The 15,276-nt window shown below is 41.6% G+C and overlaps 1 protein-coding gene across 7 annotated transcripts in view; it reads right to left on the bottom strand.

Moving 5' to 3' along the window:
- STK3 (serine/threonine kinase 3) overlaps positions 1-15,276 on the bottom strand; it is a 298,853-nt gene that overhangs the window by 260,767 nt on the left and 22,810 nt on the right. For 5 of the 7 annotated variants that reach the window (XM_065582173.1, XM_065582171.1, XM_065582168.1 and 2 more), the window contains exons 2-4: positions 9,910-9,990; positions 7,882-8,010; positions 1,692-1,806 (exon numbers count right to left, since the gene is read on the bottom strand). The exons of the other annotated variants lie outside the window; for them this stretch is intronic. In XM_065582173.1, the coding sequence (XP_065438245.1) occupies positions 1,692-1,806; positions 7,882-7,898 (132 nt within the window). In that variant the 5' untranslated portion in view covers positions 7,899-8,010; positions 9,910-9,990. The remainder of the gene's footprint in view (positions 1-1,691; positions 1,807-7,881; positions 8,011-9,909; positions 9,991-15,276) is intronic. 7 annotated transcript variants of the gene reach the window in all.

Here is a 15,276-nt window from a genome sequence, read left to right on the forward strand (position 1 = left end):
CAAATTACAATGATGTAATAGAATAGACCCCTTAAAAAAAAAAAAAAACTTCACACACCACCACACACACACAAACAACAGTTCCAAATACTATTCTCCCTTTACAAAATGGACAAGTCGAAAAGACCAGGAGGTCTGGGCAACATTTATTCAACAGTAACTCAGAAAAAACACCGAGTACAGATGCTTTTCAGGGAAAAACCTTTGCTACCATAAATAGGCCATTGTTGAGATCTAGGAGTATTCGCAAAAACTCAACATCAAAGGGATTTCACTTTTAATAAAGTGTTGCATACAGTATTTTATAACAAAAAATAGTTTTAAGCTAAGCATGGCACTTAGGTAATATGACATTTGTCATTCTAAAGAGACAACTCCTAGTGGCTTCCACAAAAGGAAAAAGAAAAATACAAATATTGGGGGAGGGTGAGGGGGGTTGGGTGATAATGCTAGCCTGCACCTAGTGAGTACTTGATAGGTCAAAAACATCATAATTCCTCTCCTCCCCATGTATGTTTTTGTTATATATGGTGCAGGAAGATGTCAAAATAAATGCTGGAATATCAATTTTGGGGAAAGAAGGGGGAAGAATAAAACAGAGCCCAATCAACAAACAGCTCAACCTCCTAAACAAGGTACTTACAGGATGGCACATGAGAGGTGAAGGAGTAAAGAGGAACAAAGTATTACAGTTTTTGTTCTTTCTATCAGTGAGAAAAAGAATTTGTACATTTTAGAGCTACAAACTATGCCATGAGTGTCCTTTTAAGATGAGTAAAATTATCAAGTGAAAATAAACTGAATTTTGTGATTTAGAATACTATATTGCAGATGAAGAGGCAATACTTGTGTAGCTGAAATAAATACCATATTTGAGGGCTGCCATCCTGAGAGGTTTCATAGATTAATAGATTCTAATCACAACTTTCAATTCCCATTAGCCTCAATGAAATAAAGAGTGCCCAATATTAAGGGCATGTCTACACTGCAAAGAATGTTCTCAACCCAGTTTAGCTAACCTGAGTTAGTTAATTCAGGGTTAAAATAGCAGTGAAGACACAGTGGCTATGTCTACACTGCAAAAAAACAAACAAAAAACTGTGGCAGCAAGTCTCAAAGCTCGCATCAACTGACTCAGGCTCACAGGATTCACACTACGGGGCTAAAAATAGCAGTGTAGACGTTCCCACTCAGGCTAGAGCTTGCGCTATGAAACCATGTGAATGGGGCAGATCTCAGACCCCAAGATCTAGCCTAAGCAGGAATGTCTGCAGTGCTATTTTCAGCCCCACAAGCCCAAGTCAGTTGACATAGGCTCTGAAACTCACTGCCACGTGGTGTTTTGCTTGTTTGTTTTTGCAGTGTAGGCATACCCAGTAACTCAGCTTTTACCTTGGGTTAGCAGTTCAATCCTGGGCTCCCATACTCAAGCTGCTAATATGAGTTAAAAGCCAACTTGCCATGTCTTCACTGCTATTTTAACTCAAGTTAGCTAACTCGGGTTTGCTAACCCAAGTTAAGAACACTTTTTTTTGCGCGCGCGCAGTGTAGACATGCCTTTAGGATTCCAAAATTCCCCTAGAGTTAGACAAAGCCTCTAGGCGAATCTTTTCTCTTAGTCAGATTACTTAAGACTAAAAGTTATAATAAAACAACAATACAAAAAAATACACATAGAAAAGAGAACTTACTGTTTTATTCCGTAATCTAATTATGTCCGAGACAGAGCCAGCTCCACAATACTCCATAACAATCCATAGATCTGTGTTCTTAAAGTAGCTGCCATAGTACTTGACAACATAGGGACTAAATATAAACACAAAATAGTTGAGATTCATATATTAATAATCATCAACAATGAAAAAATATCCAGGGTCAGTTCTAATAAGATGAGAATTGGGGAGTCACTAGGACAGCCAAAGATTGCGTGGTGCATTTGAGTGAATTTTAGGTCATGGTGGGATTACCTTAATCAAGGCTTCAAAAAGGCCTGGTTAAACTTCCAGAAGTTTGGTTGTTTAACCAAAATGAAGGAGGCACATGTAGAATGACCTACAATACTCCCACACCCCTCAAATAAATACAAAGACCTCCCCAATCACCAGTTGCTTTCTGATGAAGGGGAAGCACCTTCTTCACTCCCCTTTTCCTTGGGAAAAGCCTATTCCCCTTTTCACTATCTTCAGGAGCCTTCTTCTTTTTCTCTCTTTCCAGTGTTGAGTGGACAGCGTAGCAATCATTCTAAATTTCCCCTTTTTTTCCACACAACCTGCAGGAGTCTATTTCAAAAACAAACCCGAATAGCTACCTGAATATTGTTCAGTCTAACGTTTTGCTATAGAAATATTTATGGAACTCTAAGTGCATTTTCCATATTAAGTTTTAACGGAAGACTGTTATTTATATAGTGCCATAAATTGTGCATGTTGTATTTCCATTCATCAACATATCAAATAAAGGACATAAATCCTCCCCTGAGCTCAGGGGCCAAAGGCACAAGGGACTCCGGTAGAATATAAACAAGTGCCTCCAATTAGAAAGGGAAGCAGTCCTTGTAACTGGAATGCTTAATGAATTAGGGGTGTAATGTTGCACCCCATAATGCTTTATAGAAATATGCTTATGAGTGTAAATATGACATAACTGAAATATGTTTTATGCTAGATATGCCATGTAATATATCTTTGCAAAGGTTATAATCTAGGAATATGAAATATAAGTCTGAGGTCCTATTGTAATTATGCAAAGTGTGGGCCATTAATGGTGGCTTGGAACCTTGATGGCTCCCATTAACCAGGATACTTGGTTGTAATGGGTCTGTTTACTTGCAAGTCTTCCTGTATACCTGTGTGCTGGCAAGTGGGTAATGAAGTCTTACAGTGACATGTGATCATGTCACCTGAACTGGAATCCATCTTCAACCTGGTGCTTTTCCATTTAGAAGGAGGGATGGGAACCCAGAGAGGGACAAAGGATTCCCACCTTGTGCAAAAGATATATAAGGGGGTGGAACAGAATAAAAGAAGTGGCAGTCATGAAAAATCCCCTAGCTACCACCTGAACTGGAACAAGGATTATACCGGGGAAAGGTTTGGGCCCAGACTAGAAGGAGGCTAGTCTGTCAAAGACGCTTATTGGAACATCTCTGAGGGTGAGATTTACCTGCATTGTTTCCTACTGTATTAGGCTTAGACTTGCATGTTTTATTTTATTTTATTTTGTTTAGTAATTTACTTTGCTCTGTCTGTTATTACTTGGAACTACTTAAATCCTACTTTTTGTATTTAATAAAATCACTTTTTACTTATTACATACTCTGGTTTTATTAATAATACCTGCGGGGGGAGGAGGGGCGCAAACAGTTGTGCATATCTCTCTATCAGTGTTACAGAGGGCGAACAATTTATGAGTTAAACGGGTTTATTTGGGGTTTGGATCCCATTGGGAGCTGGGTATCTGAGTGTTGGAGATAGGAGCATTTCTTAAGCAGTTTTCAGTTACGCCTGCAGCTTGTGGGGGACGTGGTACAGACTTGGATCTGTGTTTGCAGCAGGCAAGCGTGTCTGGCTCAGACAAGGCAAGGTACTGAAGTCCCAAGCTGGCAGGGAAAATGGGCTCAGAGGTAGTCCCAGCATATCAGGTGGCAGTCCCAAGGGGGTTTCTGTGACCCGTCACAAGGGGTTTTCAGGAACTTCTTAAAGAGAAGAGGCAAAACCATCATATACTAACTAGAGGACTGTTTTCAGACTGGCAACAGCCACTTCTTGTAGTTTGGCAGTAAGATACTTATTCAGTCTTCTGACACTGGCCTCCTGTCACTGTAGCCTGAGTCCCACATAGAGTTTTCTTTTTGTTTTATTTAAGCAAATTTAAGACCCTCTTCTCCTTCCCTAGATCACAGAGTTTCTGTAGCTTCCTCTGTTAATATGTTCTACTGCTTACTCAAATCCAGTACAAAAGCAACAGCTGTGATGGAATAGCTGAGATACTGCAGGTATTGGAGCATAAGCTTTCGTGGGTGAATGCCCACTTCATCAGACGCAAGTAATGGAAATTTCCAGAGGCAGGTATAAATCAGTATGGAGATAACGAGGTTAGTTCAATCAGGGAGGGTGAGGTGCTCTACTAGCAGTTGAGGTATGAACACCAAGGGAGGAGAAACTGCTTCTGTAGTTGGATAGCCATTCACAGTCTTTGTTTAATTCTGATCTGATGGTGTCAAATTTGCAAATGAACTGGAGCTCAGCAGTTTCTCTTTGGAGTCTGGTCCTGAAGTTTTTTTGCTGTAAGATGGCTACCTTTACATCTGCTACTGTGTGGCCAGGGAGGTTGAAGTGTTCTCCTACAGGTTTTTGTATATTGCCATTCCTGATATCTGACTTGTGTCCATTTATCTTCTTGCGTAGTGACTGTCCAGTTTGGCCAATGTACATAGCAGAGGGGCATTGCTGGCACATGATGGCATATATAACATTGGTGGACGTGCAGGTGAATGAGCCAGTGATGTTGTAGCTGATCTGGTTAGGTCCTGTGATGGTGTTGCTGGTGTAGATATGTGGGCAGAGTTGGCATCGAGGTTTGTTGCATGGGTTGGTTCCTGAGTTAGAGTTGTTATGCTGCGGTGCGTGGTTGCTGGTGAGAATATGCTTAAGGTTGGCAGGTTGTTGGTGGGAGGGTGTCTGGAAATTTCCATTACTTGCGTCTGATGAAGTGGGCATTCACCCACGAAAGCTTATGCTCCAATACTTCTGTTAGTCTTAAAGGTGCCACAGGTCCCTCTGTTGCTTTTTACAGATTCAGACTAACAAGGCTACCCCTCTGTTACTTGACTGCAGGTATTGTACACCAGTGCTTACTGGCATGCATTAAGAACACTACTGGCCATCGTAAATGAGTATCCAGTTCCAGCCTGGCCATAAACCAAACTATTGGCAATGTATATTATGAAAATCCATTTCAGCCTTATACACATTGGCATTTGAATCTTTAATAATATATGGAGATATACCTATCTCATAGAACTGGAAGGGACCCTAAAAGGTCATTGAGCCCAGCCCCTTGCCTTCACTAGCAGGACCAAGTTCTGATTTTGCCCCAGATTCCTCTAAATGGCCCCCTCAAGGATTGTACTCACAACCCTGGGTTTAGCAAGCCAATGCTCAAACCACTGAGCTATCCCTCCCCCCAAAGATCAAGCACCCAACGTGGGGCATGAACCCACGATCCTGAGATTAAGAGTCTCATGCTCTACCAACTGAGCTAGCAATCTTGCCTCTTACCATTATGCTTCTCTATAAGGTAAAAGTTTAGTACTATTTCCATAGCACAAATTCTGAAGACCTTGAATAAAATATTAATAAGGTATAATAAAAGGAATAATACTACCTCTATTTACAATTTTAATATTTCAAGCAGCATTTCTGTGATATTATAGGCAGGCCTGGCAGCACTTTTTCAGGGGTTGCTTAAGTCTGGAGGCCTCATTCAAAGTTTGTCCATATTAGAGAAATGAAACAGTTTTAAATACAATCTGTGCAGTGTTTCCACACTAACTACACTGTTTCAGTTTAAAGGTTTATCCTGCATTCATATCTGCTTTCAGGGTGTATAGAAATAGATGATTTTTAAAAAACAAATAAAAATAAATCAGATTTTTTATTTAAATTCAATATTTTTTCCTTTTTAAAAATACACCTATTTAAAATTAAATTTCAAGCTATGACAATATATGTCAAATCTATTAAAATCATTTAAACTAAATTTAAAATTTTAATACTAAGCAGTACGTGCTTGCTGCCAAACTTTAAAGTAAGTTAAGCCATTGAACTAATAGAAGTCACTGGGTAAGCACCTTTTGACAGCAGTAGCCTCTTCTGCATGTGCAGAGAAACTATTTTCTTCATTTCTGAAATTCAGTTCAATGACTAGTTGAATGACTGCAGCCAATGGGAGCTTCGGGGGAGGTACCCAGAGGCGAGGGCAGCACACGGAGCCCTCTGCCCCCCCTTCCCCAGGGGCTGCAGGGACATGGTTCCGGCTGCTTCCGGGAGCAGCGTGGGGCCAGGGCAGGCAGGCAGGGAGTCTGCCCTGGCCCCGGTGCACGCCGCTGCCACCCCGAAGCCACTCCAGGTAAGTGGCATCAGGCCAGAGCCCTCACCCCAAGCCCCTCCTGCACCCCGCACCCCAATCTCCTGCCCCCCCATCGCACCCTGCCTGCACCCCGCACTCCTCCTGAGCCCCCTCGTACATCCCACACCCCTCCTCTGCCCTCAACCCCTCACCCTGAGTCCCTTCCTGCAGACCTCATCCCCTCCCACACCCCAACCCCCTACCCCAGCCCTACATTCATGGCCCTACATGCAATTTCCCCACCCAGATGGGACCTCCGGGCCAAAAACTTTGCACACCCCTGATCTAACTCCACGAGGTACTGGAGCACAATGTTCAGCAGATGGAGCATTTGGCCAGAACTTACATCAGTATAGCTACAGCTCTCAGGGGTGTGAAAAATCCACACCCTTGAGAGACAAAGCTATACCGACCTAATCCACAGTGTAGGTAGTGCTAGGTCAACAGAAGAATTCTTCCGCCAACCTATCTACTGCCTCTCAGGAAGGCTGACTACCTACGCTGATGGGAAAACTCTTCCAGTAGGCATTGGTAGTGTCTACTCTGAAGCACTACAGCGGTGCAGCTGATGCAGTGCTGCTGTGGCACTGTAGCGTTTTAAGTGTAGACATATCCCAGGTCTGAAAGAACTCAGGGTGAGTAGCAGTAGCTGCAGAATCTCAAATGAGGAAGGAGACTTTTTTTTGTCCCTCTGTGGTAAACTAGCCTCAACACTGCAGCAGTAGACAAGGGTGTACAAACTACTCTGACTTGAGAAGACAGCCGTAAGTAATACTTGTGAAAGCAGACTGGCCCAAATGGTTATTGACAAAGTTTGTGTTTAAAGAAAGTTTGACAGCTAGAGAGATTTTTGCCCTACCTTTGCAGAATTAGGCCTTGATCCCACAAACAGACAGACCCTTACACCACCAACTTAAAGAAGACTCCTCACATGCATAAGGGTTCACCATCATGGATCCCATTGCAGGATCAGGACCATAATCCTTTTTAAAAAAACACCCCTCACACACAGAGCACAAAACAATTTAAGTGAAAGTAGCACTTATAAGGAAGTAGAAATGGAAGTTAGTGTTACAAGTGAAGGCCCCTGTTCCTGCAGCCCTAGTCAGAGAAAGCTGCCACCACAATCAGAGATTGAGTTGTCCAAAGAAAGACTAGGATAACAGCAGCTCCCCCAAAGTAATCATTGTTGCAAAAGTGCCAGTTGTATAATAGAGACTATTTTCCAAGCACATTTTCCCCACTCTATTTTTTAAAATTAACAGTGATTAGTCTTGGTCTATAACAATCCTTGCCAATGCTTTGAAATGGAGGACTCAAAACTCACGTGGATTTTTCTGATTACAGGAAATTTTAACAGCACTTCAAATTTTTTTTAAGAAAAACCTTACTTTAATTATAATCATGTCAAGTGATTTTTGTTTGACAGTGCTTGTAAACAAGTGCATATCTAAACAAATTACTTTATTCTTCTCAGGATAACATTTATTAAGTGAATTTTTAATATTAACTTAGAAGTATATATTTCTCTTTCAGTTGTTTATATTAAGCACATTTCGCTACAAACTTAGGGGAAAATTTGACCCTCAATGAGTACATATGCAATGGTCGTTAAAATATGAACTTAATACCAAGTGTAAATAGACTTTTACTAGACTTCAGTTGTGCTCTTGTAACATTACAAGTACATTTTCAAATAGATGCTTAAAAAGGAGGCAAAGATTTAAATAAATAAATAAACATTGCTCATACCTGTCACATTGCTGCATTATAGAAATTTCTTTAATTATTTCCTGAAGATCTGACTCAACAGGGACTTGTTTAATTGCCACTACTTGTCCAGATTCCTTGTGTATTGCTTTAAACACACTACCATAAGATCTAAAAATTACAAAGAATTACAAATTAATTTTTTCTACAAAATATTTCTTTCTTCCTCCCAATCAGCACTATTCAAAAGATCATGCCAATCACTGTATTCATTTAGAATACTTTTTTTATATTGTCTACATCAGATGCTTGTAAAATTGCAAGGGATTTCAATTTCATCATGACTGTGCCTCTGAAAAGGAAATCCTCAGATAATGTTTACCTTCGCCAATTCATAGGATTTGGCATATTATATCAGAATATTGATCAATAATATCTGGTACCTTACCTCCAGCAGTTGCTTATGAAGTAATATAATGTTAAGTGAAAGGTAAATCAACATCATAACACACTTAGCCAGTTAGGAAATGCTGTAAATTAGAAAAAAAACAAGGAGGGAAAGAATAAATCCCCCCCGATCCCTTCAGGCAATCAGCTTACATCCTGACCATGAGATTTATCCTCATCATCATTTGCATACCAATCATAATTTTATCCCATTCTTCTTAAAAATCTAGCTACAGTATTTGACTCAGATTTTCTGTGGCTGTACATTTACAGAGATTTGGTATATGCTTTCTAAAATATAATTACAAAGAAAAAAGTGCTATTACCCTTTTGTGTTTTCTTAACATGGGATCAAGAAATTGGAGAGACCGATCATTTTTTTTTTGCAATTCCCTTCATAATTTAAATGCCTCTATCAACTCCCCTCTAAAAACTTTAGAAATTGAAAAATCTTAGTTTTGTAAATAGCTCTTAGATTCATCATTAATCTAATCCAAATTTCCGGATATACATACATTTTATTTAAAAGGAATAAGATTACAATTACATGTTTACAGTTACATTTTTCTATTTTACAATATTCTCCCTATTATCATAACAAGTTAGTTATCAGGCACCCAAAATGAAGGTTTGCAGTTTGAAACTCTAGCCTCTAGTGTGAGCTACCCAAACACATGAGCAATCGAGCATACTGAGCTTGTTTGGAAGGCTCTGTTCCTTTTACATGCTCCATAATTCTGAGCCAGCAGGGGAATAGAAATTGACAAGATTCATGTTTTGACCATTTCAGTTCCTCATCATCAGCCTTGGGCCTAGGAATGTGACTTCTCTATATTCATAATGCCAGAAGATTCAACAGAATTCTACAGAATTTAGGCTTACCACACACAGGCTTCGTCAGCTGCCAGAGAAGCTGCCCCTGTTCAATTTACAAATCCTGCAGAGCTCCTACATTCTGGTGGTGGTGAGTAAGCTTGTACCATTCCCAACTGCATAAAGCACCTGCAGAGCTACCAACTTCCCTGGGCAGATCACAGTAAAAATGGAGCCCTTATACCACAGAGACCTTCTCTATTTCAACCTCTTTCCCTCTCTAAAAATAATAATCTACTATCTTTGCAGCTAGCCAAGCTGCGAAACAACCTTACAGTATATACCAATCCTTCAATAATAAGATACTTTGCTGTGTAATAATCACATTCTTTGTTCCACCAGTCTATATGACCAATAAAATGATAACAGGGAAGGTAACACGTACCCTACTCGGAATATATCTTTATATCATCATTCTCATCTACTTTCCAATTTGCAATTAAGTGTGGCTTGTGGCAAAGAAAATGTTCCTGACTTCACTACAACCACAAAAATAAACTTATTTTTCTGCATCAGTAAATGAAAGGCATGAAGGTTTGCAGTCTGAAACTCTAGCCTCTAGAAAGGCATGACAAAAATGCATGGGTAGGTTTTCAAAAAACCCACACAGGCATTTGCTGTTTAAATACTAAAAAAAAGGCCCAATTTAGTTCATGCTCACTGACACTGTGTCACTTTTAATATTATATTAATTTTAAATATTTTCCCCATGTATTCCCTCCACACACACACACAAACAGTTCTACTCACCCTTCACCAAGCTTCTCTAAAACATCAAAGACTTCTTCAGGCTGCTTAGTTAAGCTGTCTTCACTTAGCTTTTTCAGCTTGCTAATAAAAATAATATTTTACAATAAGTCATTTGCATATTTGTCTTTAAAGATAAAAACCTGTAGTTCAAATAAAAAACATGGCTATTAAATGAGAGGAGACAAAGAAATTAAGATCTTACAAAGAGAGAGGCAGGAGCACTTGTAATGAAAAACAAGCATCAGGTACAGACGGTTATAAAATACTGTCCATTAAAAAAATAGAAGGTGAAAAAGACAACACTCCTCACCATTGAGAACGAGGGGGCGGAGGCACTGCCCTCCTTATAACTTTTAGCTTAGTGGTTAAGGTACTCACCAGGGAGACCTAGGTTCCATTCCCCCTTGCCTGAGGTGGAGTAGGACTTTGACTTGGGTCTACCCACATTGCAGGAGAGCACCCTACCCACAGGCCTATGGGATACAATGGTGTGTAGCTCTCTGAGTTTCTCCTATTTAAGAGTTAGTCAAGCAGAGACATGACCTTAGATCTCCCCACTACTAGGGGGTGCCCTAACCACAAGACTATATAGTCAGTCAATCAGACTAGGGTTACCATAGGTCTGGATTATCCCGGACATGTCCTGATTTGGGGGTAGCCATCCGGGAGGACTTTGTAAAAATCTAAAAAGGTCCAGGATTTCCCTCCCAATGCAGAGCACGGCACGGTTGACAGAGCGGTCGGGATGGATTGCTCGCATCGGGGCCTCCAGCAGCCAGAGCCGCTCCCCTGCTCCCCCACCCCCACAGCCTCAGCACCACCGGCACCGTAAGGGGGTTGGGGAGTTGGAGAAGGGGCGGGGGCCCCAGGAGGCAGTCAGGGGACAGAGAGCGGGGGGGTTGGATGGGTCAGGGGTTCTGGGAGGGGCCTGTCAGGGGGTGGGGGTGTTGAGAGGGATCGGGACAGGTAGGGGAAGGAGTCCTGGGGGGGGCAGTTAGAGTGGGGGGATCTCAGGAGGTGGCAGTCAGGGACAAGGAGAAGGGAGGCTTAGATGGGGGTGGGGTCCCAGGGGACGGTTAGGGGCAGGGGTCCCAGAAGGGGCAATCAGGGGACAAGGAGCGGGGGGGGGTTGGATGGGTTAGGGATTCTGTGGGGGGCAGTTAGGGGGCGGGAAGTGGTAGGGAATGGATAGGGGGTAGGGCTACATCCCCCCCCCCCTCCCATGGAGTGTCCTCTGTTTTGAAAGTTCAAATATGGTAACCCTAAATCAGACAGACAGACAGACACACACACTCTCTCTCTCTCTCTCTCTGCCCCATGACTATTTAAGTATTTTATACAAACTGCAGCAGCTTCAATGGGAGAGACTGAGAAAGACTGACCCCAGAATAGTCCATAGCCTGGTGCTAGGACACTCTCCTGCAATGTGGGAGACATAAGCTCAAATCCCAGCTCCACATCAGGCAGAGGAGGGAACTGAACCCAGGCCTTCCACATCCCTGATGAGTTCCTTAACACTGGGCTAAAACTTATAAGGTAGTGGATGCCATTTTGGGAATGGCACCCAAGTCCCCCATCCCCCCCCCTCCAAAAACAAAAAAACAAAAATGTTTGGCTGAATTGGTATCACATTTGCAAACAGTTTTGTGTCAAACAAACAGAAATAAACTATTAAACCAAAAAAATTTGCACAGCTCTAGTTACAAAGTCAAGCACTCAAAAGTTAGAAAATGGCAAAATTCAGGTTGCCTGTACAACCCTGATTTAGCCTTCTTGTGCGCACACATTATGATGCAGTCTTCAATTACATGATCACATACTATTTTTTTTTCCACAGACCTAATTGAGTCCTTCCAACAACCACCCTCCAATTCAGTGGTGGGCAACCTGCGGTCCGCGATCCACATGCAGCCCGTCAGAGTAATCCACTGGCGGGCTGCGAGACAGTTTGTTAATATTGACCGTCTGCAGGCATGGCCACCCGCAGCTCCCAGTAGCCGTGGTTTGCCATTCCTGGCCAATGGGAGCTGTGGGAAGCAGCTATATATAAAAAACATGGACATAAATGTATTTTCCTCTAACCTGGTTCTCAAAAACAAATTAACCATTTTTGCTGCAGTTCTCCAAAAGAGCCCAGCCTAAGGCAGATGCTCAACATGGAAAATTTCAGCTTAGTTACAGCTCATTAAGACCTAAAGAAAACTTTCTATACAAGCAATTAGAACCTACATTTAATCAATATTACCAGCTGTAAAAGAAACCCCACAAAAAGAGTGGGTATTTATATACCAGCGGGATACATACCACAAAGCATAGTATGGTAGGATCACATTGTCATGCAGACATGGAATGACCAGCAGTAGATCCAGAATTTCCACATAAGGAAACAGACCTCTATGGAGCTGTGTGAAGAGCTTGCCCTGACCCTCCGTTATCAGAACACTTAATTGAGGGAGTCCATACAGGTATAAAAGCAGGTTGCTATTGCCCTCTGGAAGCTGGCAACACCAGACTATTACAGGTGTTGCAAACCAGTTTGGTGTTGGCAAGTAAACTGTTGGTGTTGTGGTAATGGAGGTTTGTGAGGGGATCACCACTGGTTTATCCTCTGGTGGAGAGCATGAGAAATGTTCTTAAGATAGCTAGCTTTCAGAGAATGGAGTTCCAAAATCCATACCCAACAGTTTGACAGTCAGCAGGAACAAGCAAATGTGTCAGTTGCAAAGGGTACTATTCCATCATTCTGTAGGGCCTGGAGAGGCAAGGTCAGAAACACTAATGTGTGAAGTATGGGAAAGTTGCACGAATACAGTGTGCTAAAGAGATCTGGCATTGAACTGCTGAGAGAAGCAGGGACCTTATTCCCTCTTAATTACACTAAAAACGAGGAGTCCTTGTAGCACTTTAGAGGCTAATACATTTATTTGGGCATAAGCTTTCGTGGGCTAAAACCCACTTCATCAGATGCATGGAGTGGAACATACAGACCACAAAAACTTATGCACAAATAAATTTGTTAGTCTCTAAAGTGCCACAAGGACTCCTCGTTGTTTTTGCTGATACAGACTAACATGGCTACCACTCTGAAACCTCTTAATTACACTATAATCAATGGGATCTTTGTACCCACTGTTGTTTTGGAGGACCATGCATACCCACTCTAGCCATGGTTCATGAAATCATACCCTGACATTAGGGGCCCTGGCAAAAAAAGATTCAATTACAAGCTTAGCAGCTGCAGGATGGGGTAGAGTGTGCATTTGACAGGCTGATAGCAAGAGGGTGCTGCCTACAAAACCATTTGTATGCCAATGCAGCCAATGCTGTCCATATGTCTGTGGTCTGGTGCACCCAGCACAACATCTGCTAGGTTAAAGGCATGTGTTTTTGCATGGGCTCTCGACACTTCTGGTTTGCAGGCCTAGTACAGGCAACCATAAGGTAGAGTCACCAATGAACCCTGGAATTGGTTGCAGTGGCGGAAGGAAGCTGCCTGTTTTCATCACTTCATTATCTGCTTTTTTATAGAGATGTAAACTGTCTATTTGATATAGTGTAGAGGTGATTTAACCTTTAGTGTGATTTTAGGTTATGTAGGCTTGGTGTGAAGTTAAGTGCCTATGTGATTGTGACATTTTGCAACTTTATTAAAAGCTTAGTACAAAACTTCCTGGATCTTCCTTTCTTTGAAAGCACCCACAAAGCCACATTTTCCAAAAATAACCAACTTAAAACAAACAAACCAACTCAAGGAAAAAGCCAGCTACCCTTATATAAAATAACTATTACATGTTATTTTATGACATGCAATAAATATTCCACATATTGTGCAATGCAAGTGCATGGCATTTGTATACAAAACATTAACCACCACTGAATACTAAAGGTTCAAAAGCCAGTATTAAAGGATATGTTATTCTCTGGCCAAGTTCCTCCTCCTGTTCGCTCTCCCCACTCCAAAAACCACGTTGCTTGCTTTGCATATGACTACACAGAGAACACCTGTGCTTCCAGTTCGTGAAATAGTCCATTGCCAAGCCAGCCCCAGTTTTCTAAATCCTGCACTGGCTGCAAGATATAGTAATGTGAGGAGTCTACGGACGTTAGTGCGAGCATGGCCGGGTTCCCTATGCCTCCATTCTTCCTCCAGAAATCTTTCCATACCTCTATGCCTGTAGCATGCTCCACTCCTGCTTTGCCTTCTGATACGCCACGTATTCCTCATGCCTTTGCATCATATCCTCAACCATATCGTTGACAACCCACTTACGTTTATCCTGCTGCTTTATGGTCCTGTTACTAGGAAACAGTTGCAGAGGCTAAGACAGAATTCAGCCAGGCTTGATTACAGCAGCAGCAACATTGTATTGTTTTAAGTTAAATTATTAAGTAACAACAAAAAGTACCCTAAAACCTGCCTCAGTCATCACTTAAATAATACCGCAAGCTAGAAGTGGAAGGTACAGACTCCTAGCTGATCCAGGAAGAGAGCAACCAGACCACAGAAGTTTGATGAAAGTGACACTGACTACAAGGAGAGACTTAAGAAATGGCTGCTGAGAGGTAGCAGCATGCAGCTGCAACACGCAATTCCCTCATCAGCCTTATTAGTTATGGGAAATTCTGATACAAAAAATGTATATAGCAATTTGAAGTGTGTATGGAAGCCATAGGGACTAGTATAATAAAAGAGGAGCAAAAGAATGGCTCTATTTGATGGTGGTTGGTGTTCTAGTGCTGGATATATACAATGTATTCCACATGGAGGATGTGGAGGGGAAAAAATGAAGTATGGAGGATCATTGGGACCTTATGGAAAATATGTCACCTCTGACATTTTCCTGGATAAAAACCAAAAAAAAAAGGGGGGGAGAAGAGGAGAAGAGATGGGAGTTTAAGTCTTTAACATTAAAAAGCCAGTGTTATGAATATAGAACATTAAGCGACCCTTTTATTAAAAGTCAAGCAATCTTGGAATGTAATAATTCAAAAAAAGACACATTAAAGGCTACTCAGAGGTGTAGATCCAACACTTGAAAAGGCAATTTTCATATATGCCAAGTGTCAGAATAAAAGCAGAAATGTAGAATAAAAAGGCTCTAGAGGGACAGGCAACAGGACTAAAACCCAGAGTTAAACAGCCTTCCAAGCAGAATGGGGGCAAAAAACCTAACTTGTTTGGAGACTGAGCTTGTTAAGTTAATGGAGGGGACAGTATGATGAGGCTGCCTACAACAGCATATGGCCCATCCACAACTGCTATTAGCAAATATCTCTAATGGCCAAAAATGAGGAGGGCTCTGAATTACTACTAGGTGTCTGGCTAATGTGTCTAACTGATCACCATATTTGGGATCAGGAAGGAAT

The sequence above is a fragment of the Chrysemys picta genome, chromosome 2 (genome assembly GCF_011386835.1).
Source record: "Chrysemys picta bellii isolate R12L10 chromosome 2, ASM1138683v2, whole genome shotgun sequence".
Lineage (NCBI taxonomy): Eukaryota > Metazoa > Chordata > Testudines > Emydidae > Chrysemys > Chrysemys picta.